Source organism: Lepus europaeus, chromosome 5, assembly GCF_033115175.1.
Source record: "Lepus europaeus isolate LE1 chromosome 5, mLepTim1.pri, whole genome shotgun sequence".
NCBI lineage: Eukaryota > Metazoa > Chordata > Mammalia > Lagomorpha > Leporidae > Lepus > Lepus europaeus.
The window spans coordinates 140,543,265-140,567,514 of NC_084831.1; the positions used below are offsets into that span (position 1 = coordinate 140,543,265).

The window sequence follows — 24,250 nt, forward strand, 5'->3', positions numbered from 1 at the left end:
TGCCTTTCCAATCTGGTCTACCACAGAGGCTCTACGTTTTGCATGGTTAGGAAGCGGCTCATTTCAAAAACGGCTGAGAAAACCTGCAGATCATAGCCGTCATAGGGGCCTAATTCGGACCAACATGGTAGGCTCTTGCCAACGTGTTATGTGCTGGGGGTTATTCTATTATTTCAGTAATAAGACAATCTTGGGGACAGTATTTTTAGAACATGTTTCTAAAACCATGACATCAATAAACACATCATAAAATAATTTTTGCTCTAAACACTGGCTCCATTTTTCTTGTATACCAGTCCTTAAGCAGACTACCTTGCAAACTGCTTCATTTCCCACTCATATGTCACATGACAAAGGGCTTGAATTTAAGCAGAAAATTCCAAGAGTTTTTCTTGCTCTGGTCCTTGCACTGAAAGGTGATTGCTTCTGAACTGGAATCAACTTTGTGAGTGTACAATTCAAACAGCAGTGAGTTAAAGAAACTGAAGTCACAACTAGCAATTTCTTCTATGAAGAGTAACAGGAGCCAATTTACTTGCATGTTACAGCAAAAGCAGCTATGTCGTTAGAAATGCTAAAAACTACTTACAAAAAGCTGGAGGAACTTGAGGATTCTTTTGTGGGTAAGTATATAAAGTGCATTCCCACTGATTGGGTCAATAACTGGCAATCTGTGGATTTTATTTTTGATCAACGAATAGACAGCATCGAAGAGGCTGTGGGAAAAGCCATCAAAGTTGTTAGGAGGCTTTAAAAGCAACGTGAGGAAACTTTGGGCCACCGCTGCTGTGGAGCGTGTCATTGTCTGTGTATCACAACAGAAGGCTGAACGACTGAAGAGTGTTCTGGAAGACTTAATTAAATGGGAGATCTCGGAAAATTTCCGTGGTTTTTTTTCTTTTTCTTTTTTTTTTTTTTTTACAATTTGTTAATATATCTGAAAGACAAGTATAAACTAACAATCTCTAGAGAGCAGTCTTTTAAATTAGTGTGCTCAGAGGTTTTATTTGAAAGAAGCCAAACCTAAGCCCTTAGGAAAGCCGACAGACTGGTGATCTCAGCCATGGTGAGGGCTGCAGCCAGGGCTCCCTGGACTCGGGGAGCAGTGATTCCTGCTTTGGCCCTGGCTGGCCCAGCCTGCAGATGTAATACAGTAGGCCCTGCCCCACTGTGCTGGCAACAAGAAGGCTGGGTGCGTGTATCTCTCGTTGAGACTTGGAAATAAGATAATACAAATAAATATTTAACTTTTTCTCTAGTGTGGGCTTGAATTTTTAAGACACCTTTAATCAAACGATTAAATGTGTCAGAGCCATCCCGGATGGCCTGGATCAGAAACGACAGTCGGGAGGGAAGACAGCAGAGAAGCAGCCCCACCTGCCAAGCCCTTGGGCCCCGTGTCCAAGAGACGCCGTTTCTGAACATCAGTGTGGATCAGGATCACCGGCACCGGCGGAGCTGCTTACACCCGTATTCCTGGGCACTGCTCTGATGGAAAGGGTTGGGGGCAGGGCCCAGGAATCTGTAATTTTAACAAGATCCCTAGGCTGGTTCTGCTCCAGGTCATCTGCTCAGGGTGGCCACCTGCCCAGCCCACCATCAGTCCTCGGGACCAGCAGTGGCCCCTAATGTGCTGAGCTCAGTGTCTGGAATCAGGAGGCTGGCCCCACCTAGATGGAACACGTTTGTTTGTTTCCATCTACCTACTGTGGTGATAAGACAAACAGATATGAATGTTTTCAAAGGAAAAAAACCACAAGTTTACCTTGCATCTGGAGATATATTCACTAAAGGCTTAAATGTTTCTTGTAAATAAAGCTCTGTATTTGTAGAAAGAAAACATGCAGTTAGTAACATATCTGCTGTTTGCAATTATTATATAAATTCAAATCTTTCAGCTTATAGATGACAATTAAAAATCCAAATCAAAATAATTTAATCTACCCCCAGCTTCTGTGTTAATTACAGTTACTGCTATTTTACCCAACTTCCAAAGTGTTTCTTGGGATGTTACCTCTGAAGGACAATTATATTCCTAAAACACAATTTGACGGTAGAAGCAAACCCCAAACAATCTGGTCAGAGAGCAGCACTGGTGGAGGCCACCGGCGGAGGCCGCCAGCACACTGTCAGGTTAACATCGTCCTCAGGAAACGAGGCGTTGGTGAAGTTACTTAGAACCAGTTTTCATTTGACAAACTTTACTCTTAAAGGTTGGTAAGTTTTATTTTGCCAAACTAATGCTCAAAGCCCACTGCATCTTGGGAGTCCTTGCAGCATACAGTAATTTTCTTTGAAAGCTGTCGACTAGGTTTCTGATGAGAAGGCATTCAAGACCACCTTGGCACTACTGCTCCCGAACACCGCGCCACGCAGTGCCGCGATGCAGTGAAACGTAAGCCGAGCCCTCACAGTACCGGTACAGTAGAATCTCCTGGTGCTAAGTTACACAACCGCTTCATAATAAGGCTGTGTGGCTTCCATGTTCACCCAGTTAGTTTAGCTTGCCTTGATAAAGCCATAACAAATCAAACATGAGGCCTTGAAACTTCCCAATCATACGGAATTACAAAGGCCCACAGAGCTTTTTAGAGGGCCGTGAAGGCTGCTCCAATTTCAGAGCCAGCAACCAGGGTTGCTCATGTCACGCATATTATGGGAGCTGCAAAAAAAGTCCTTGGTTTGGAACCTGGAGCTTTCTGAGCCTGTATGTGTGTGTGTGTGTGTGTGAGAGAGAGATCTGGAGCTTTCTGTGTGTGTGTGTGTGATCTGGAGCTTTCTGTGTGTGTGTGTGTGAGAGAGAGAGATCTGGAGCTTTCTGTGTGTGTGTGTGTGATCTGGAGCTCTCTGTGTGTGTGTGTGTGTGTGATCTGGAGCTTTCTGTGTGTGTGTGTGTGAGAGAGATCTGGAGCTTTCTGTGTGTGTGTGTGTGTGTGATCTGGAGCTTTCTGTGTGTGTGTGTGTGATCTGAAGCTGTGTGTGTGTGGGGGGGGGAATCTGGAGCTTTGTGTGTGTGTGTGTGTGTGTGGAATCTGGAGCTTCCTGAGCCTGCGTGTGTGTGCGCCCCTGCTTTTCTAGGCAGGCTTTTCCTTGAACACCCTACTAAGGTTCCTCTGGGTCAGTCTGTCTGGGTCCTCAGAAAGGCTCTGTTCTTAGGCCCCCCCACAGCCGCCATGATGAGTCTCATTCAGACCAACAATTTCCCAGTCACGAAATGAGGAGTCTACAAACGGCTCCACCACAGAAAAGGGTACCAGGACTGTAAAGAGTGGATTTTAATGGGGCAAAAAAAGCAGTCTTGAAGTTATTTCCATGTGCTCTGGTCCAAGTCACCTAGTTCAAGGTTCACCTGTTCTCAGGTTGCTCTATAATTTGTAAGGAAATAATTAAGTCTCAGTAAGAAGAGATGCTTGCTTATGTTTGAAGTTAGGCCTGCCATTGGTGCACTGCCTATACATAGGTGAAATTCGGAGGTAATCCTTCCTAGTGAATGTGGCTCCATGCGGGTGGGGAGGTGGTGTGTGTGTGTGTGTGTGTGTGTGAGTGAAAAGCAGTGTGGGCTTGGGTCCTGTGTACTCCACTGTCTCGTCCCAGCCTCACACACGGCCTTGCAGGCTCTAAATGTGGATGGGATTTAAAGCCGTAGGGCTAACTTGCAGAATTAATACAGAAAGAAGTAGAATGTTTTAATTAACATTTTATTATCCAGCAGAGAATGGATCTGTGACATTCCAACATAATTTACACACTAAGCATAGCATTTCCCCCTGAAATTAAAGGATCTTTAACAGCAGGCAGTGCTTACCCCTCCAAGTTTCAATCTTATGCTCCTCTAATTCATATATCTGTACCTGCAATGGGAAAAACTCTTATTTACAAACATGAACATGTACAACACAGGCATAAATAATACTGGGAAAAAGGAATTAAAACACATCTTTCATAATGGCATTTCTGTTCATAATTAGAAAATGAGGGGAAATACAGAGAAAAAAAGTGTCCTAAAGTGTTACAAAAAAAACCGAGCTGTACACTGCCTCTCAGCAATTCTGAGTTACTAAACTACAGCTGAGATTTGTTGGAGGGGTCTGGCTTCATTTTATCAAGATTTAAAAATCCTGCTTTGTGTTAGTCTGAAAGCAAGGATACAACCGTGAGGAAGAGAAGCTGGTATTCACGGCCACTGGGCAGTGTTTATGAAATCAGGCATGTAAAATAAACACAAAATATTTACAAAGTCTTTGGTACAACTTCCTTCTCAGTGTATGTCTTATGAGGAAACTCATTTTTGTATTTTACATAGGAACTTAGTTATTGGACATACTGACCATGACATGTAACACGTATTAACTGGATTTACTCGACACCTTGTAGATACTAATGCTAGCTAAATAAACACGGTGTACAATTCTGTTCTTTCCCACCCTGTACACAAACAGACCCATGGCCAAGCAGGAAGAATGACTCCATCACAGTGACAGGAGGAGGGAAGGAGCAGTTTCCCATCAATGTCTAAGAGGAGAGCTGGACAGTGTGCCAGGGCCTTCTACCACTACCCTCGGCCAGGAGCAATCTCTTCGTAACCGGCACAAAGATGTCCAAACTGAAGTTCTTCAACTTTAAAATTTACTTATTTAAAACCACAAAGTAGACTTTTAGAAAAGATTTACTTTATTTGAAAGGCAGAGAGTCAGAGATCTTCTGTGTGCTGGGTCACTCCCCAAATGGCCATGACAGCCGCGTCTGGGCCAGCCTGAAGTCAGGAGCCAGGAACTTCATCCTGGTCTCCTGTACAGAGGCAGCATCTGGCTACGTTCTGCTGCCTTCCCAGGTGCATCAGCAGGAAGCTGGATCAGAAGTGAAGCAGCTAGGACTCGACCCAGCACTCCAATATGGGATGCCAGTGTTGCAGCTGGCAACTTAAACCACTGTGCCACAACACCAGCCCCGATATAATTCCTGTTTTAAAACTGCTTGGTGAGGCTGGCGCTGTGGTGTAGCAGGTAAGGCCACCACCTGCAGTGCCAGCATCCCATATAGGCGCCTGTTCAAGTTCCGGCTGCTCCACTTCTGATCCAGCTCTCTGCTATGGCCTGGCAAAGCAGTAGAATATGGCTCAAATCCTTGGGCCCCTGCACCCGTGTGGGAGACCTGGAAGGAGCTCCCGGCTTCTAGCTTCAAATCGGCGCAGCTCTGGCCGTTGCGCCCATCTGGGGAGTGAATCAGCGGATGGAAGACCTCTCTCTGCGCCTCTCCTCTCTCTGTGTAACTCTTTCAAATAAATAAATAACTCTTAAAAAAAACCTGCTGGGTAACTGCATTAAGCGCTACTCAAACTGACAGGCCTGCAAAGATAAAGCCCTAGGCCACCTTATCTCAAGAGCGAGGCCACTGCTGGGTCAACCACCTTGTGAGAGTTGGCGGGGGCAGGGCCTCCCGCTCGAGGTCCCATGCAGGCTGTCAACCCTGCAACCTGCCCACAGTGCTGCTGAGATCAAGCAGAGGGAAGTCAGCCAAACGTCCAGAACATCACGTAATGAACTACCCAGAAACCTGCTCCCCACAGCATTTTCCAAGAGGAACACAGAAGCTGTGACCCTTCGTGCTTCCTAAAGATACTTTCTTCAGGCACAAACATACAACGTACAGTGAAGCTAGCTGTTCACTAGGCCTGGCAGTTGTACAGCGAAGTTCTCTGCACTTTACATGTACCTGGGCAATCAACCATCACCACCACCAATCTGAATCAAGCAAGGAAAAGGTACCCACAGAATATCTTCACACACACACACACACACACACAAAACGCACACACACGGCTCCAATTAACAAAATACTAACAAGGATTGATGCCACTTACCATAGGTGATTTATAGTATCTATGTAGTATATTTATGAAATCTGTAATTGTTAGCATTCCTGGAAGAAATAATTAAATATTAAAAATAAAGCAAGAAAATATTAAAAAAAACTTCAATGACAATTAAATCTGAAATATTTACTACAAAAGCTTGTAAAATATAGCAAATCTGTTTAACACACTCAAACTATTACTCCAAACTATGATGAGTGTGCTAAGTACCTACATGAAGCTAGGTAAACCAATGCAGCAGGAATCAGCATGTACAACGGAATTCACCGCAGTATTTGGCAAATCAATGACAGAAAACTTACTTATTATAAAATATCAAAAATAATCCCACCCACATGTAAATCACCTAAAATACTTAAACACCAGACACAGTATCAGAGTATTCCATAAGCTTTAGAAACATGACATTTGTGGGGGCACCTGGGTTTCCTGAGACACATTCTGAAAACAATGGTTTTAAACAAACAGTCACCATTCAGGGAGTGCCTACCACTCATGTGCTGTACAGGACTACAAAAATCCACAGATCTGAACCCCTTCCCTGAAGAACTTGCAGCCTAGAAGGGGAGGCAGACATAAAGAGCTAACTCCAAAATAAAATGACAGGTACTCCCAGGGACAGTACCATCACAGTCTACTATGAGTTGTAAGACAGGAAATGATGGCGTTTGAGCAGGCCTAAGTTACACGTGGTTTCTAATGATCTAACAATGGTTCACCACATTTTGCCTGTCCTGTAAAAAGGTGTCTACCCAGTAGATGCGTGGTACAGCCACGACACTAGGCTGGCAGTGGACAAGGGTGGCTAACTTAGGTCTGACCACGGCGGCCCTATAGGGATTCTGCTCACTGGCTGCTAAAGGCACACAGGTCCCCAGAATTTGCTGAACCAAAACAAGTTCAACCAAAGTAAAAGGAGCTCAAGAAAAGTACAACAGTGTTTGCAATGTGCTATCAGCTCTACCCGGGCCAGCAGGTAAAATTAAGAGTGTCCTGGGGCCGGCGCCATGGCTCACTTGGTTAATCCTATGCCTGTGGCACCAGTATCCCATAAGGGCACTGGATTCTGTCCCGGTTGCCCCTCTTCCAGTCCAGCTCTCTGCTGTGGCCCGGGAGTGCAGTGGAGGATGGCCCAAGTGCTTCCGCGTGGGAGACCAGGAGGAAGCATCTGGCTCCTGGCTTCGGATCGGCGTAGTTCCAGCAGTAGCGGCCATTTGGGGGGTGAACCAACAGAAGGAAGACCTTTCTCTCTGTCTCTCTCCCTCACTGTCTAACTCTGCCTATCAAATAATTAAAAAAACAAAAAAACAAAAAAACAAAGAGTGTCCTTTAATTTGCCTCGGCGTTTCCCAGGGCGGCCTGTGCACCAGCGCCTGTTCGGAAGCTGAGGCTCCTGTGCGGAAGCCTTCCCACTTCACTCTTCCCCACGCCCACCCGCTTACCTACAAAACGCTGCTTTTTACTCTCCCACAGCGGTGCTGCTCGAACACCATTGGCTACCAAGGCAAAGAAGGCCTTCTTAACCTAAAGAGAAACAGGCGACAAACATGCTTTTAGCATCCACACGGCAGGAAGAAAAACACCTTCAACTAGGATATTCAAATCCTGACCAGGTCCCTTCAATGATGTGTTTTGTGAGTTTGACAAGCAAAAAATAACTGAATTCCATCTGTTGATTACATTAGTAAGAAATCCTTTTGTATTATACCTAAATTAGTCATTTAGGGATTGGCGATTATTTTTCAAACCTGAAACAATGCAATTAACTTACATTTTGTTTCTTATTGCATCTAAAAGCTCTTGCATAGACACTTTATATAATCAGAACCATACAAAGTTATTAAACATGCACTACTTCTCTTTTATGTGATTAGTAGTTCATCTGAAGACAGTGAAGTTATATCAAATTACTTAAATTGAAGATTTGCTCTTGTAATGTTCAGTAACAACAGATGCTCTTCCTCGTTTCCTCGAGGAAGAAAAGGCACAGAAGAGACACTTAGGTTTTCTGTCTTCTAGAGACAAGTATGCACCGCCAGCTTAGTAAGGGGCAGGCATTGCTCAGAGCACGTTAACACAGGCAGCTGGGAAGCACTCAGAAGCAGCTGTTGGCATCTCCTCAGCTGGCATCCTTGATGGTTTAATAGTAGCCAACAGTGGAAAATGAGCCTCTAAATACAAACAGCAAGTAAACATAGGGGAAGCAGTTCCAGCTTATTAATAACCCAAGAAATTCAAACTAAAGCAAACTTAAAGTATCATTTAGCTATTTGAATAAACCAACGTTTTCAAGTTACAACTTCTAATGCAAGTGCTGTTATAAAATTACTGGTGGCACCGTAAATTGGTAAAATATTTTTGAGCCCCAGCTTGTATCAGGAATCACAAAAAGGGGGTGGTGCTGTGGTGCAGTGGGTTAAAGCCCTGGCCTGAAGCGCCAGCATCCCATATGGGTGCCGGTTCTAGTCCTGACTGCTCCTCTTCTGATCCAGCTCTCTGCTATGGCCTGGGATAGCAGTGGAAGATGGTGCAAGTGCTTGGGCCCCTGTGCCCATGTGTGAGACGTGGAGGAAGCAGGTACTGGCTCCAGACTAGCCCGGCTCCAGCCGTTGTGGCCATTTGGGGAGTGAATCAGTGGATGGAAGTCTTTTCTCTCTGTAACTCTGCCTCTCGAATAAATGAATAAATCTTAAAAATAAAAACACCCCCTCATAGTGAAAAGAAGTGGGTAAGAATGAGCAGAACTCAGAGCAGACTGTAGGACTAGGAACTCAGTACCTATTTCTTCCTTTCTTGTGACATAATTTGCATTTATGTAGAATTACATACATGCCCGGCTCACCTACACAAAAATGTAAGGACTTTGTGGTATGGCAAGTTGCATTATTTATTGTATACATTTATCTTTTTTTTTTTTTTTTGACAGGCAGAGTGGACAGTGAGAGAGAGACAGAGAGAAAGGTTCTCCTTTTGCCGTTGGTTCACCCTCCAACGGCCGCCACGGCCCGCGCACCGCGCTGATCCGAAGCCAGGAGCCAGGTGCTTATCCTGGTCTCCCATGTGGGTACAGGGCCCAAGTACTTGGGCCATCCTCCATTGCACTCCCTGGCCATAGCAGAGAGCTGGCCTGGAAAAGGGGAAACCAGGACAGAATCCGGCGCCCCGACTGGGACTAGAACCCGGAGTGCTGGCGCCGCAAGGCTGAGGATTAGCCTACTGAGCCGCGGCACCAGCCTGTATACATTTATCTTAAGCCAGCCCAGCACCATGTCCTGAGTATAGCAGACTCTCTATATATAGATGAACCAGCACAGAACTGGGAAAAAGAGGTAAGAAGAGCCAGCCCAATGATACGGCTAAGAAATCTAACTAAATGGCACTCATACATTGAAAAACTATTTTTGAATCACACCTTGTACTAGGGATCATAAAGTAGTCATACTGTTTTGTAAATATACGGTATCCAGGGATGGTACACTGATTTGAATGGTCTCCATTTCTACCTGGATGATACCTTGACAATCCCTGATCCTGGGCTTAGAAAATATTATAAAAAGGGACCGGCGTGGCACAGCTGGTTTAGTTGTTGCTTGCAGTGCTGGCATCCCGTACTGGAGTGCCAGTTCTAGTCCTGGTCACTCTGCTTCCAATCCAGCTTCCTGCTTATGCGCCTGGGAAGGCAGTGGATGATGGCCCAAGTATTTGGGCCCTGTCACCCATGTGGGAGACCAGGAGGGCGTTCCTGGCTCCTGGCTTTGGCCTGTCCAGATCTGACTGTTTTGGCGATTTGAGGAGTGAGCTAATGGCAGAAGATCCCCCCACCTCATCCCCTTCTCTCTTTCTTACTCTGTCTTTAAAAAAAGAAGATAAAATACAAGGAAAATCACATCTAAATAGGTTTTAAAATACATTAAATATCAGCTTAGTTGTTTTTCTAAACTGGTTAGAACAGGACAGAAATGGAGGGAATCGTTAAAACCATAAGCTATTTTCTTCAGAATAAGAGACTTAGCTGTAGAGTCTGGTGTGAAGGCTAAGGTGCCACTTGGGTTGCTGCATGCCATATCACAGTGCTTGGGTTCAAGTCCCAGCTCTGCTCCTGATCCCAGCTTCCTGGGAGGCAGCAAGGTGACGGCTCAAGTTCTTACCACCCACATGGTCGGTATTTGGAGAGTGAAGCAATAGATGGGAAACTTCTGTCTCTCTCTCTGCCTTTTAAATAAATAAAATAAATAAATATTTCACAACATCAGAACATGTAGCAATGAAAATTACTAGTTGGGATGATTCATGAAACTCTAAGTGGTCATGCTACTGAAAGGCTACTCCTGGAAGGTTTGAGTTTGGCCACAACGAAACAGCTGGAAACGAAAGAGGTGTACAGAAACAATGACACACCACTTGAAAGCACTGGAGTGCATCAACAGAGGCAGGGCTCAGGGGCTACACATTTTTCAAAGTTTATTGATTTGTTTTTATTTATTTGAAAGGCAGAGAGACAGCGAGAGACGTAGATGCAGAAAGAGACCTTCTATCTGGCGGTTCACCGCCCAAATGTCTGCAACAGCTGGAGCTGGGCCAGGCAGAAGCCAGGAGCAAGGAACTCCATCTGGGTCTGCCACTTGGGTGGCAGGGGCCCAAGTGTCTGGGCCATCACCTGCTGCTTCCCAGGATGCACATCAGCAGGAAGCTGACGGGAGGCAGAGGCGGGACTTGGGCCCAGGCACCATGATATGTGATCGGGTATCCCAAGCATCAGCTTAACCTGCTGTTTCCTGGGGCCCTGTCACTCACTTGTCAAGAAGGGAGCTGTAACTCTGGAAGGAGAAATCAGTACATGCACTGAGATCCACATTAATTCCGGAATTTTTCTGAGGGCTTTTTCCAAATCATCTTCGAGCAGATATATTTCAACAGAAAAGTGGAGTTAAAAAAATAAACCACAGGCAGGATAAATACAAAGAAAATGACACCTAAGAACGTCACAGACAAGTTGCTGAAAACCAAAGACAAAAGAACAAGCCAACCAGAGGACAAAAGACTCATCATTAACTTTCAGAAAAGTGACAATCAGACTGATGGGGACTTTTGCAACAGAACTGTGAAAGCTAGAAGACATCAGAAAGAAAACTTTAAGATGCTGAAAGACAAAAGTTCTGCCAACCTAGAGTGTACGTCCAGCAAAAACACCCTTCAAAAAGGACTGGCTCAGTTAAGTGGTTTTTTTTTTTTTTTTTTTTTGGACAAACAGAAGCTGAGAAAACTGTTGCCAAGCAAACCATGGGATGACACGGGGTTTCTGGATGCTGCCGGAGGGAGGCTCCAGAGCTGCACAGGGCTCAGGAGGAAATGAGCGCCAGGAAGGAGGGGATGTGGGTAAGCAGATAAACAATGGGTGTTTGAAACCGGAGAAATAATATCCTGTAGAACAGGTTGTAAGCCACATATGGAAGCAAAATATACACCAGTGACAACACACAGGGAAGGAGAGGGGTTAACGAAGTTAAAGCTGTTAGATGACATTTTGCACTGCTAGGGAGATGGTGAAAGTATTGTAAGATGGGAAGTATATCATAATCCATATGGTAATATCCAAAAGATTAGTAAAAGAATGCAAAACTGAAGAGCTGAGGCAAAAAGTGCAATCAAACGAAGAAGGAAGGCATAAAAGAATAACACATAGGAAAAATAAACATAAGCAATGCGACAGACCAGACACTAATTAAATGTCATTCTGGGCACTCACTGCATGATTTAATCACAACTGTCACGAATGCGGAAAACCAAGAGAATGCTACATACAACCTGGGATCCTACCACGGAGAGCCTTTCTCTAGACGGGCTATGAGTTGAATGGATCTAAACTCTGCATGTGTGAGAGCCAATTGAGGAGTCCTTCCTTCAGGGCACTCATTTCTAGAAACTTCTGGAAGGGTCTGTTATACCCAGGGAACCAATTACCTTCCAGACACAAGTGACTGAGCTTCATGGACAAACAAAAATAACTGGTTAGAAGGTACAGTAAAGGGGCTGGCGCTGTGGCACAGCAGGTAAAGCCGCTGCCTGCAGTACTAGCATCCCATATGGGTGCCCATAAGTCTCGGCTGCTTGACTTCTGATCTAGCTCTCTGCTATGGCCTGGGAAAGCAGTGGAGGATTGCCCAAGTCCTTGGGCCCCTGCACCCACGTGGGAGACGTGGAGGAAGCCCCTGGCTCCTGGCTACGGATCAGCGTAGCTCAGTATGTTGCGGCCACTTGGGGAGTGAACCAGCGGGTGGAAGACCTCTCTCTCTCTCTGCCTCTCCTTCTCTGTGTAACTCTGACTTTCAAATAAATAAGTCTTTAAAAAAATTAAAAAAAAAAAAAAGAGCTAGAGAGAGGGAGAGACAGAAGACAGTGCTGGTTTACTCCCTAGATGGCCACAACGGCTGGGGCTGGGCCAGGCAGAAGTCAGGAGCCTGGAGTTTCAGTTAGATGAGTGGTAGGAGTCTAGACACCTGAGCCATCTTCTGCTGCTTTCCCCAGGCCATTAGCAAGGAGCTGCATCAGAAATGGAGCAGCCAAATACAAACTGGCACCCATATGAGATGCTGGCATTGCAGGCAGCGGCTTTACCAGCTATGCCACAATACCAGCCCCAATACCTGATTTTCATAGCTAACATTTACACTTTAAACAAATATCACATTAGGTCTAGCAGTTATTTTTTTAAAGATTTATTTATTTTACTTGAAAGTCAGAGTTACACAGAGAGAGGAGAGGCGGGGAGGGAGGGAGGGAGAGAGGGAGGGAGAGGGAGGGAGAGGGAGAGAGAGAGAGAGAGAGAGAGGTCTTCCACCCTCTGGTTCACTCCCAAGTGGCCACAACGGCCGGAGCTGTGCCAATCCGAAGCCAGGAGACAGGAGCTTCTTCCAGGTCTCCCATGTGGGGGCAGGGGCCCAAGGACTTGGGCCATCTTCTACTGCTTTCCCAGGCCGTAGCAGAGAGCTGGATCAGAAGTAGAGCAGCTGGGATATGAACCAGCACCCATATGGGATGCCAGCACTGCAGGCGGTGGCTTTATCCTCTATGTTACAGCGCCGGCCCCCTAGCAGTTATTATTTATTTATTTATTTTTTGACAGGCAGAGTGGACAGTGAGAGAGAGAGAGAGACAGAGAGAAAGATCTTCCTTTGCTATTGGTTCACCCTCCAATGGCCGCCGTGGCTGGCGTGCTGCGGCCGGCGCACCGTGCTGATCCGAAGCCAGGAACCAGGTGCTTCTCCTGGTCTCCCACGGGGTGCAGGGCCCAAGCACTTGGGCCATCCTCCACTGCACTCCCTGGCCACAGCAGAGAGCTGGCCTGGAAGAGGGGCAACCAGGGCAGAATCCGGCGCCCTGACCCGGACTAGAACCCGGTGTGCCGGCACCGCAAGGTGGAGGATTAGCCTAGTGAGCAGCGGCGCCTGCCAGCAGTTATTTTAATTGACATTTTCATACTACTAAACTTCAGACTTAAAAAATGACAGCAACATAAGCAGTGATTTAATTTTTTAAGAGTTATTTATTTATTTGAAAGGCAGAGTTACAGAGAGGCAGAGGCAAAGAGAGGGAGGTCTTCCATCTGCTGGTTCATTTTCCAAATGGCCACAATGGCTGGAGCTGGGCCGATCCGAAGCCAGGAGCTTCCTCCAGGTTTCCCACACACTGCAGGTGGTAGCTTTACCCACTACGCTACAGCGCCACTCAAATATAATGACTTATTTCAGAAAAAATATTTTTTAGGAAAAAAATATTTTGCTTCCTCATGATAAGTTCTCTGACTAACCTGCCACTTTACCTGATGCAAAGTCACTAAAAGTCTCACGGGTACTGCAAATCAAATCAAAGGAAATGACTGTGTGACATGAGTGTTTCTCTCTTTTTTTTTTTAATTTCAGGAGAGAAATCCTACCCCTTAGTTCAGTCCCCAAATACTAGCTGAATTGGCTCAGCCGGGACCTAGGAGCTCAGCCCAGGTCTCCCATGCGGGTGGCAGGAATGTAATCACTCGAGCCCACACAGCTGCATCCCAGAGTGTGCATCAGTGGGCAGCTGGCATCAGGAGCTGGGGACGGGAACTGACCCAGGCCCTCCAGTGTGGGACACGGTGTTCTACTGCTGGGCTAACCATGTGCCTCAGCACGGCCCTGCTCCGTCTCCTTACTTAACTTTATTTACTGAAGAGGGGAACGGAGAATTCTTCCCCATTTGCTGGTTCGCTCCCAAAGGCCCACACATGGAAGCTAGATGAGAAGGTAGGGCTTGGTCCAAGACACTCTGATAGGAGGTGTGGGCACGTCAAGTGGTGGCTTTAGCCCACTGCATCCCAGTGCCCGTCTCTTAATAAATTGTTATGTCAAAGCTTGTCAGGTGGATTTAATAATACCCTGACGGCATCTATCCTCTACATAAAGGGTTCACTTTCTTTTTCTTTTAACTTTTAAATTCATTTTCATTTTATTTCAAAGGCAGGGAGACAAAGAGAGACACAGAGATCTTTCATCCACTGGTCACTCCCCAAATGCCCACAACAGCTGGGGGTGGGCCAGGACAAAGCCAGGAGCCAGGAACTCCATCCGGGTCTCCCACATGGGTGGCAGGGACCCAAGTCCTTGAGCCACCACCTGCTGCCTCCCGAGCTGTGTATTAGCAGGAAGCTGGAATCCGGAGCAGAGCCGGGCAGGCATTCTGATGTGGAATATGGGTGTCAGGCAGCGCCTCCACTGCTGTACCAAACGCCCACCTGGCGTCCAGCTTCGTAAGAACGGTCTTCAAGAACCTTTGTGACCCGGCCCCAGCTGTTCCTGCACAGCTGCATCTCGCTCCTCAAACTCTCCTTCCACTCCTTCTGCCACGCCGTTCCTTCTACCGAAACCTGCTCATCCTCAACGTCTGACTCCGGAACAGAACCTACCCACACCTCTCTACTCCAAACAGACCTGTCCCTCCCCTCTACTCTCGCAGTACTAATATAATGCACGCCCCTTCTGTTATTTCTGGAGTTTCCCTTGTACTCCCCGAATTGAAAAACTATCTCAAACTACAGAATACAAGTTAAAAATATAACAAACGAAGAGCCACTCAGGGACCAAATGCTACCGAAAACGAGAGTGGCGGGAGCAGCGGCTGACAGACAAAGAGGAAGAGGCAACGCCCAAGGCTCCGTGTAAGGTGGGGCCAGGGCCACATTGACCCCTCCTGGAGACCTTGGCAGGGGAGAGAGAGGGCCCAACAAGAAAATAGGAGGCTGTTTCAAATCTGGTGATGGCACAGCCACCTACCACTACCACCAGCGCCACGGAATTACTTTCTGGAGAAGCTGAGTTGCTCCAGGAGTACAATGCACAGAGAGGGACATCTGGAATGGTGGCTGGCCTGGCGCTGCTCACTGAAGCCACCCACTGTACACAGCGGGGCTGTGCCAGTTCTGGTGCTCAGTCTGAACTATGAACGAGTGGGCGGTCACGGGCCAAGACCCTGGGTGGTGAAGTCACACACCTCCTAGTTTTCTGTGTATCTTTTTAGAAAGATTAAGAAAAAAAATTCCAAAAAAGTTGAACATAAATATAGAGAAAGAGAAAAAAAAAAAAAAAAAGACCAGATAAAAACATTAAAGATTGAGACTGGTATTTTGGCAAAGGGGGTAAAGCCAGTTGGAGTCCCAGTTGTTCCGCTTCCAATCCAGCTCCCTGCTGATATGCCTGGGAAAGCAGCCACGGATGGCTCAAGTGCTTGGGCCCCTGCCACCTGTGTGGGAGACTTGGATGGAATTCCAGGCTCCTGGTTTCAGCCAGGCGCAACCCTGGCCATTGTGGTCATTTGGAGAGTGAATGAGAGGATGGAAGATTGAGCTTTCTATGTCTCTCCCACTTTCTCTGTTGTTTCTGCCTTTCAAATAAATAAACAAATAAATAAATCTTTTTAAAAATTAAAGATTAGGGGCCGGCACTGTGGTGTAGAGGGTGAGGCTATGGGCATATGGGCGCCGGTACAAGTCCCGGCTGCTCCACTTCTGATCCAGCTTTCTGCTATGGCCTGGGAAAGCGGTGGAAGATGGTTCAAGTCCTTGGGCCCCTGCACCCACACGGGAGGCCTGGAGGAAGCTCCTGGCTTTGTATCAGCACAGCTCCGGCCATTGTGGCCATCTGGGGAGTGAACCAGTGGGTGGAAGATGTCTCTCTCTTTGCCTCTCCTCTTCTCTCTGTGTAACTCTTTCAAATAAATAAATATTTTTTAAAAAATTAAAGATTAATTCAGCATGTCTAAGTTCTGCCAATGGAAGTTCTAGAAAAAAGGAAGCCATAGGAGGAAAATGACAGAGGGAGGAACAGAAGCAACACAGCACTGCACAATGTGAGTGCCGGCACGCAGCAGCCCAGGGGACCACAGGCACACTCTTGGGGGGCTGGAGACCAGGTAGAAAGAGAAAGCCCCAAAAGCTTCAGACAGGAACTTATGAAATAAAATCCCAAATAAAAGACTGCTTTCCAGCAATGCTGCTGGCCAGAGTAATGGACTGACGCCTTCAAAGCTCTTAGGAAAAATGATCTCCATTACGGAACTGGATCGAGCGTAAGGGACACCTAGATTTCAGGCAGTAAACGCCCAGGCACCTTTTCCTGGGAAGTGTTACGGACTAAGTACGTGTTTGTGTTTAGTTCAGCAGCGCTGTGGGGTGTTTGGGGGAATACGACAAGGAAGATGAGACTGCCTTTTTTGCTATAAGCTTTTTTCTAACACTTGACGTTTAACACTATTGATAAAGAAATCGGAAGATTTCTGAATTAGCCAAGAGTCCGCCGTCTGTTCCGGTGACAGCACACGCTCCAGCAGAGCCCCAGTTCCACTCTTCTGGAATGCTCATGGACCGCCATTTCCTCTGTTCCGGACACCGGATGCTTACTGATTAGTCCTAAGCACATTTAGCTTATTGGAAGAAGCCTTCTGGGTATTAATTATTATTAGCCATTCCCTCCTGGCTTCAAGTCTCCCGTAAAGCAGATGATGCCACCTACACAATCAGTTTCTGTCACAGCTCCAAACGGCGAGGAGCTCAGAGGACAAGAGTCGTCAGGGTATCACCAGTTTCTCGGCGTGCATTCCCTGGAAGGCAGAGCTCGCCACCATGCAGCTTATTTGGGAATGTGATGCCAGGATGCAGGAGTGCTGGTGGCAGGAAGGACACAGCCAGGAGGGTGAGTCAGCACAAAGAGGTGCTTCTGAGTCAGCCAAGGCGTGGGCAGCCTGGAGTCCTCCGAGGACAGCCCGCCCCAAGGACAGGGCGAAGCAGCTGTCCACTGGCTCCTGTCCTGCCCCGGCTAAGGCAGCCACAGGCACACAGAGAGGGCCTGAGGTGAGTGCCGCGCCGCTGCACCTGCGTGAAGTGAGGAGCAGCCGGAACGTGAGGGCATGAGTGGTTTTTTAATGGTCCACAGAGGTATCCAAACAATCAGCTTCCTGCAGGTTACTGAGGTTTAATTAACACCCTCTTAAGGTTCAGTAATGGGCTGCTAATGCACTGAGTGCGCTGTCAAATTACACTTCTGCATCTTATCCACAAGGGCATCACCCAAGGCTCTGCCAGCTCTCCAGCTGACACTCGCACACGGCTGTCCTGGTATCACCACATCTACAGAACACTCAGGAGAGGACCAGCACGTTAATCCCTGGGGACACCCCATTCATTCACAACCTCAACCGGGGCTCACCCCACCTTCATCACCATTCTCCCAGCATCATGAACAATTCTGAGACGTCCTTTCTAAATTCCCTTATGACAGACACAGGGTCAGTCTGGACTAGCAGTCAGACCTGGATAGTGCAGGCGGGCACTCTCCTATGATCTCCAACGTCGTGGGCTCGCTCCCCTCCCACCGCGGTGTACGCTCCCTTTTCCCTTGTGCAGCTCATTCTCTGACAGGGAAACCAGCACAACCTGAGCTGGGAGTTTCACCTTCCCTCGCACCAGCAGCAGCAACGATCCTGAACAACGGCATTCCTTCTTGCTTTTAACACAACCGAGCGCTTCCTCTCCTCTGTGCATCTCAGTTTTGACCCTCAGCTAGGATTGTACTGGGAAGTCCCCTTCCATTCATGCCCTTCTTTAAACTTGTTTTTGATTATATGCTCTTCATTCTGTATTTCCTACTTACACACACACACACACACACATACACAACAGTGCTTACTAATAGGTACTTATCTGGACACCTGCCTATTTTTATTTCAATGGCAATATTAAAAATTGTATTATCTGGAATAATTTAAGCCACACAATAGTAGTTTAGTGTTGGATCGTAACCGAAAGTATAAAATGAATACTCCTCAGTCCGTACTGAAATAAACGACTGAATCAATGAGTAGAAGAGGGGAGAAGACAGTCTCCCCAGCTCAAAACCCCCCTGATCCGTGCAGATGCTATGCTCCTAAGCAGGTAGACTCTGACTCCCCACCCCTTAAGTGTGGGCTGTGGACAGTGACTTTGTCCCAGAGACCACGGTACAGAGCGAAGAACAAATGTAACCTTACGGCAAAGACACCTGCCAGTACCTGGGCCAGGTGAGTCACATGGGTGTAGGATGGCAAGAAGAAAAGGGCACTTTCATGCCCAAAACCCTCGTTTCCAGTCTAACTACGGGAAACACATCAGGCAAATCTCAACACAGGGCACTCGACGACGTACCTGACCCATGCTCCTGAAAAACCATCAGGCTGTCAAAGCCAAGGGAAGTCTGAGAAACCGTCAGACCCAGAGGAAACGAGCACATGAAGACCCCATGTCACAGTAACCCAGGTGGATCCTCAAGCAGGAAGAACAACATCCGGGAAAAACTGAGGCCACCTCAGTGTCGAACAGACCAGTTAAAAGTAAGGTATCAACACTGGCTCCTTTATTATGATGGGCGTATCCACACTGACGGAAAATGGAAAAAAATAAACTTGGACAGTGTTTCTATAAATCTAAAACTACGCTAAAAGTTTATTTAAAAACAAAGCTACCGTTTAAAGCCCCCAGTCCTGGCACGTGATGATTCCATTATGCATTTTTACTTGTTTTTGAGAGCCACTAACGCGTACCTGCTCTCTGAGCTCTCGGGCTTTTTGGGAAGGGAATGGGAAGCGTCTTCCTTCTCTACTGCGCCAGCGATTACGATCAAGTTATTGTTTCTTTGCTACAAGCCTGCCGCTCCAGCTTGACTCTGAAGCTGGGACTTGGAGACAACATTTGGCACTGCCAGCTGGTTCTACTTCAGGCTCCATCAGGGAGGCGAGTGAGGGACTCAGAGCTGGAGGAGGGGGGACCTGCTTCTTCCTGCCTGCGACCTGCGGGCTTTCCAGTCTGCCCGCTGAGCCTGTAGGTGCTGAGCCGGCTCCGCCTCACCTGGGGACCCACTTCCTCCTCAGAGCAGCAGCCGAGCCAGTCTGTCATTTCTTCATCATGCACAGGAGCTTCTTCGAGCCCCCACTCCCACCCAGACACACAAGCACCAGCCAGAGGCACACCGTGGGGTCCCTCTTACTTCCCTACGGCACCCTACAGCGTGGCTGACACTGTACATGACTGTCACTCAAAGTCCCGGTAAAACATGCACCCCCTGGTCTCACCCCAAGTGCCCGAGTCAGCAGGTCTGGAGGGGCCTGACAACAAGCATTTTGTAGGTTTCTAGCTTATGCTGAAGCTGCCAGTCCAGAAATCAGAACTTCACAGTACTGCCTTAGAGGTCTTTATCCTTTCAGGCACTCAGCAAAGCTACAACCAACCAACAGCTGTTTGTTAAATTTCTGTTCAAATAGCCAGTATGGCTTCTGTCTCCTGGCAGAGAAGTTGGCACCAGCAGTGGTTCTCAGAAACAGATCTGGGATTGGGCTCCTGTGTGCTCGGGCCCGAACACAGTGCCGAACTCTGTCAAGGGGAAATCAGATTCCTGTAACCTAGGGCAAAGTTGTGGCATCATGACGCACCAATTCATCACGTGGGGCTGTGATGCCACCCCCCAGGGGCCACCCAGCCAGCCCCATGGACCACAGGGCTTGGTGTGAGTGCACTGGAGCACACATGGAGAGAATGGCCAGTTCAGGTCATGGCCTGTGGCTCCAGAGCTTCCGCGGCAGCACAACAAGGAGCCCCTTTTCCCTGAAAAGCTCCAGGCTGGCTGTGCTCTGTTGGCCAAGCATGGGCTGTGGACCCTGCAGGGATGGCCTCACTGATTCCAATGGGAATGACCTTGCCCAGTCATTGCCCAGACCTTGCCCAGTAGCAGGGGGCAGGTGCTGGGACTTCTGTGAACGACAAGGCAGGCACAGGTACCAATGTGGGCAACCAGGAATGAAAGTTCCGAACACAGGGGACTTTGGTGGTAGCTAACTGACTACAGTGTCCCTAACAATGAAACAGGTGCACAGCCTTCTAAAATAGCACTTGATCTATATACAAGAAAAACTCTGAAGGTAGGACTAAAATCTAACTTGAACCATCAAACTGGAGAGTCCAGTCCTCTCACCGGGGGTGCAGACCTGAGCCAGCCCCCAGTCTCACTCTCCCTGGGGAAGAAGCTGGCAGCGCTGGCCCCTCCCACTGCCCCCACACCATTCTTCTTCATCCTAGTCCTAACCATAGGGGCGTGCAAAAAGCCATGCAGACTTCTCAGAGTTACTGGACACTGGCTCTGCATGGATGCCAATCCCTAGAACCCAAACCGCCACCATGGTCTGTTGGTCAAACTGGGGGCCACGGCTCCAAAGGAAGCCTCTGGAACTTGCTCTTGGTACGAGGCTGTGAAGCGATGCAATGGAGCATCCCTGGGGCAAGCCCAGAGGCTGGCGTTCCACCGAGGGACCCTGCAGAGCCGGGCGGTTCACCATCAGGGCCCCGGGAGACGGCCTGCCTGGCTCGTGACTGCATCTTTGAGAAGGACTAGAGAGTACTGCGTACCCAGGACTGTCATGGTTGCTCACAATGTATATCTAGGGGACCTGCAGCCACTGCCCAGACAGAACAGCCTACAAGGACCCTCCGCAGTCTGCTTCCCCGGCCACAGTATGCTTTCTCCAGGCTGCACCCTGCTGTGGCCTGCAGAAGTCCATCACCTTCACACTCCCCAGATCATCACAGGGCCCCCGACACAGAGGGCATGTGCTGGCAGGACCTGGCAGGCAGGAAGTACCAGGGCTTTAGATGCCTCGGAGAGACATGCAAGCCAGAAAGCGGGCCGGTGACGCAGTTCACTAGGCTAATCCTCTGCCTGCGGCACCGGCACCCCAGGTTCTAGTCCCGGTTGCTCCTCTTCCAGGCCAGCTCTCTGCTGTGGCCCGGGAATGCAGTGGAGGATGGCCCAGGTCCTTGGGCCCTGCACCCACATGAGACCAGAGGAAGCACCTGGCTCTTGGCTTCGGATCGGTGCAGCACACTGGCCGTAGCGGCCATTTGGGGGGTGAACCAATGGAAGGAAGACCTTTCTCTCTGTCTCTCTCTCTCACTAACTCTGCCTGTCAAAAAAAAAAATAAATAAAAACAAAACAAAAAAACCAGAAGGTGAGGGACAGACCCCACAGAACTGTAGGGTCTGATGCCCCAGAATGGCCTGGAACATACAGAGGCCCCCAAGGTAAAGTTCAAATTGTGGCTCCTGTCGCCACATAACGTGAGGTGGTCTTTTAGACGCAACAGGTACATTTGCATGTGTGACTCTGACATGTGTACTGAGTGACTCTAAAAGCTATTTCCAGAGGGGACCACAGCAGGATCAGGCTGGTTCTCCACAGCAGTCTAGGGGTGCTATACAGTGCTCCCACCAACAGAAATTCACAGGGCAAATGCTGAGGGATCTGGGGCGAAATCCAAGACCACGAGGGCCTTGCCTGCAGGTGATTTTCCTCTCGGGAAGCAGCTCCTGGCTGAGTACCGGGCCCTGACCGACACGGAGCAACTAACCGTGGATGCTAAGTGACAATGCAACCTGAGCTCGCCATCGCGAATGCGGTCTGGTCCCCAAGCAGGGGTTAGCGGAGCTCCGCTCTCAGGTGCACACGGTGCTCGCCAGGCCCTGGGGTGTGAGGAGGCTGCTCTGGCACCCAGGCCTCCCTCTCCCTCGTCCAGTCTCCGGGCAGCTCCTCGTGCAGCAGCAGCCAACAGGGAAAACTGGGCTTGGCCAACAGCACAAGGTGGCTCTAGAGGACTGAGGTGAGGACAGTCCCCCAGCTGCAGAACCTGAAGTTGTCCATTGAAGTTCCACTTTCTCAGACACATCCTTAGGCTGATTACAGTGCTGAACTTAGGGGAATTCCTCTCTCCCCCATTCTGGGGGCAGCACACTGCTCATTCCCACTCTTCCCAGTGTGTCTGCTCCGTTCTCCTACTTCTGGCGTAGATCCCCTCTTCTCAGCTTCCTTACAAACGGCCGACTCTGCTCCCTGGTCCAGTTTGGCTCAAATGCTCTGTGCCTTCAGAGTAACCTGTCATTGTATGCAGTGCTCTGAAGATGGCCTTTTTTAAAAATTAAAATCTAAATATATCTGTGACAACTTTGCTTTGCTTTTATTTACAGCTACAGGCATTCCACTAGGTCCACACTGGAGTTCATTTAACCAGGCTCTCAGTGATGGACACTGGGCTGGTCCCGGGACCCTGCCACCCCTGTGCTGTTTCCCTTTTTGCTTTCTTAGCTTTTGAGGGTGGCTCTATGACTAGTATTGTGATCCGTATCTAGAGAATACTCACGTCTCTTCTTTTCAAAAGACATTGTGGGGCCGGCGCTGTGGTAAAGCTGCTGCCTGCAGTGCTGGCATCCCATATGGGCACCAGTTTGAGACCTGGCTGCTCCACTTCTGATCCAGCTCTCTGCTGCGGCCTGGGAAAGCAGTAGAAGATGGCCCAAGTCCTTGGGCCACTGCACCCGCATGGGAGACCCAGAAAAGGCTCCTGGCTCCGGATCAGCACAGCTCTGGTCATTGCGGCCAATTGGGGAGTGAATCAACGATGGAAGACCTCTCTCTCTCTGCCTCTCTCTCTCTCTGTGTGACTCTGACTTCAAAATAAATAAATAAATATTTTTAAAAAGCCTTTTTTTTTTTTTTTTTGGTAACAATTTATTTGAAAGGTGGAGTTACAATGAGATAGGGAGAAGAAGAGAGATCTTTATCTGCTGGTTCACCTCCAAATGGCCACAGTGGCTGGGGCTGCCAGATCAAAGCCAGGAGTCAGGAGCTTCTTCTGTGTCTCCCACGTGGGTGCAAGGGCCAAAGGACCTGGGCATCCTCCGCTGCTTTCCCAGGTGCATTTGCAAGGAGCTGGATCGGTGCAGCCAGACTGAACCGGTGCCCATATGGAATGTCACTGCCGTAGGCTGCGGCTTAACCCATTACGCCACAGCACCAGCCCCTCAAAGACATCTTTTACTTTGCTTTAACCAGTTCCAAACAACTTTCTCCTCTATTTCCATGATAGTAAATTGTCACTCCTTCCAAGCTTAGAGCCTCACAGGATAAATGACTTCCTGGAGGTGATGTGCACACAGCTCCTACTAATTTGGAAGTGATATTTGCTGGGCTAGTGACCTCTGACATCTGAAGAGCACCGCATTTCTCATGTATTACTCATTTGGGCTAAACTCTAAACTCTAGAGAAAGTCAGCTGCACGGTGCAGGGAAGAGCCAGGTACACAGCACGTCAGATCAGCTGTCGCCTATTTTTCTGTGGACGGCAACGCCAAGGGTCAGCAGAGCGAGTACTTTAAGCAATGAGCCTTTGGTGGGGGAGGGGCGAGCTAGCAGTCTATTTTGGAAATTCAGAATGTCTAGTTACTGCACTCCTGAAATTCCTGGTTGCAAATGTATAAACCACACTTCCTAAAAGTGATTCCACACTGTCCCTACTGCAACCCTGTATTTGGATGCTTCCCTGTGTCAAATAGTCAGAGAGGCTTAGGGTTTTCAAAGGGACACTGAAGGTCACCTGCTGAAGTCACAACACACAAAGCCAGTTAACAAAAATCCATTGTATTTCATATACTAGTAAGAATAACTGGGAAATGAAACTAAACAAAAAAAAAATCACTTCCTCCTTCCTGAGAGTCCTGTGCGGCAGGCACAGAACCCAGGCACGGTGCATGCAAGAGCCCAGGGAGTCCTCTGGGAAAGAGCCACACGTGCAGATGTGGGAGCCAAGGCAGACCCTGGCTGCAAGGGCCCGCGAGAGGCTTGAGGGGCTGGGAGGAAGCTGGAAGAGCCTGGGCGGCGTCTTCCGGGATGGCCTGGGAAGGCTCCACTAGGGCAGGGCTGTGGAGGACAATGGGACGGACTCTCAGGGGCTCCACACAGCCCAGGGCCCTCTGAGGGCTCAGCTCGAGGCCACCCTTCACT

At 48.4% G+C, this 24,250-nt stretch overlaps 1 protein-coding gene across 5 annotated transcripts in view; it reads right to left on the minus strand.

Annotated features, from left to right (window-relative positions):
* The window catches only part of PRKAG2 (protein kinase AMP-activated non-catalytic subunit gamma 2), a 318,315-nt gene that overhangs the window by 11,395 nt on the left and 282,670 nt on the right, over positions 1 to 24,250 (minus strand). For all 5 annotated transcript variants that reach the window (XM_062192881.1, XM_062192880.1, XM_062192879.1 and 2 more), the window contains 5 exons: positions 7,315 to 7,396; positions 5,861 to 5,919; positions 3,806 to 3,851; positions 1,766 to 1,820; positions 590 to 716 (listed from right to left, as the gene is read on the minus strand). In XM_062192881.1, the coding sequence (XP_062048865.1) occupies positions 590 to 716; positions 1,766 to 1,820; positions 3,806 to 3,851; positions 5,861 to 5,919; positions 7,315 to 7,396 (369 nt within the window). The remainder of the gene's footprint in view (positions 1 to 589; positions 717 to 1,765; positions 1,821 to 3,805; positions 3,852 to 5,860; positions 5,920 to 7,314; positions 7,397 to 24,250) is intronic.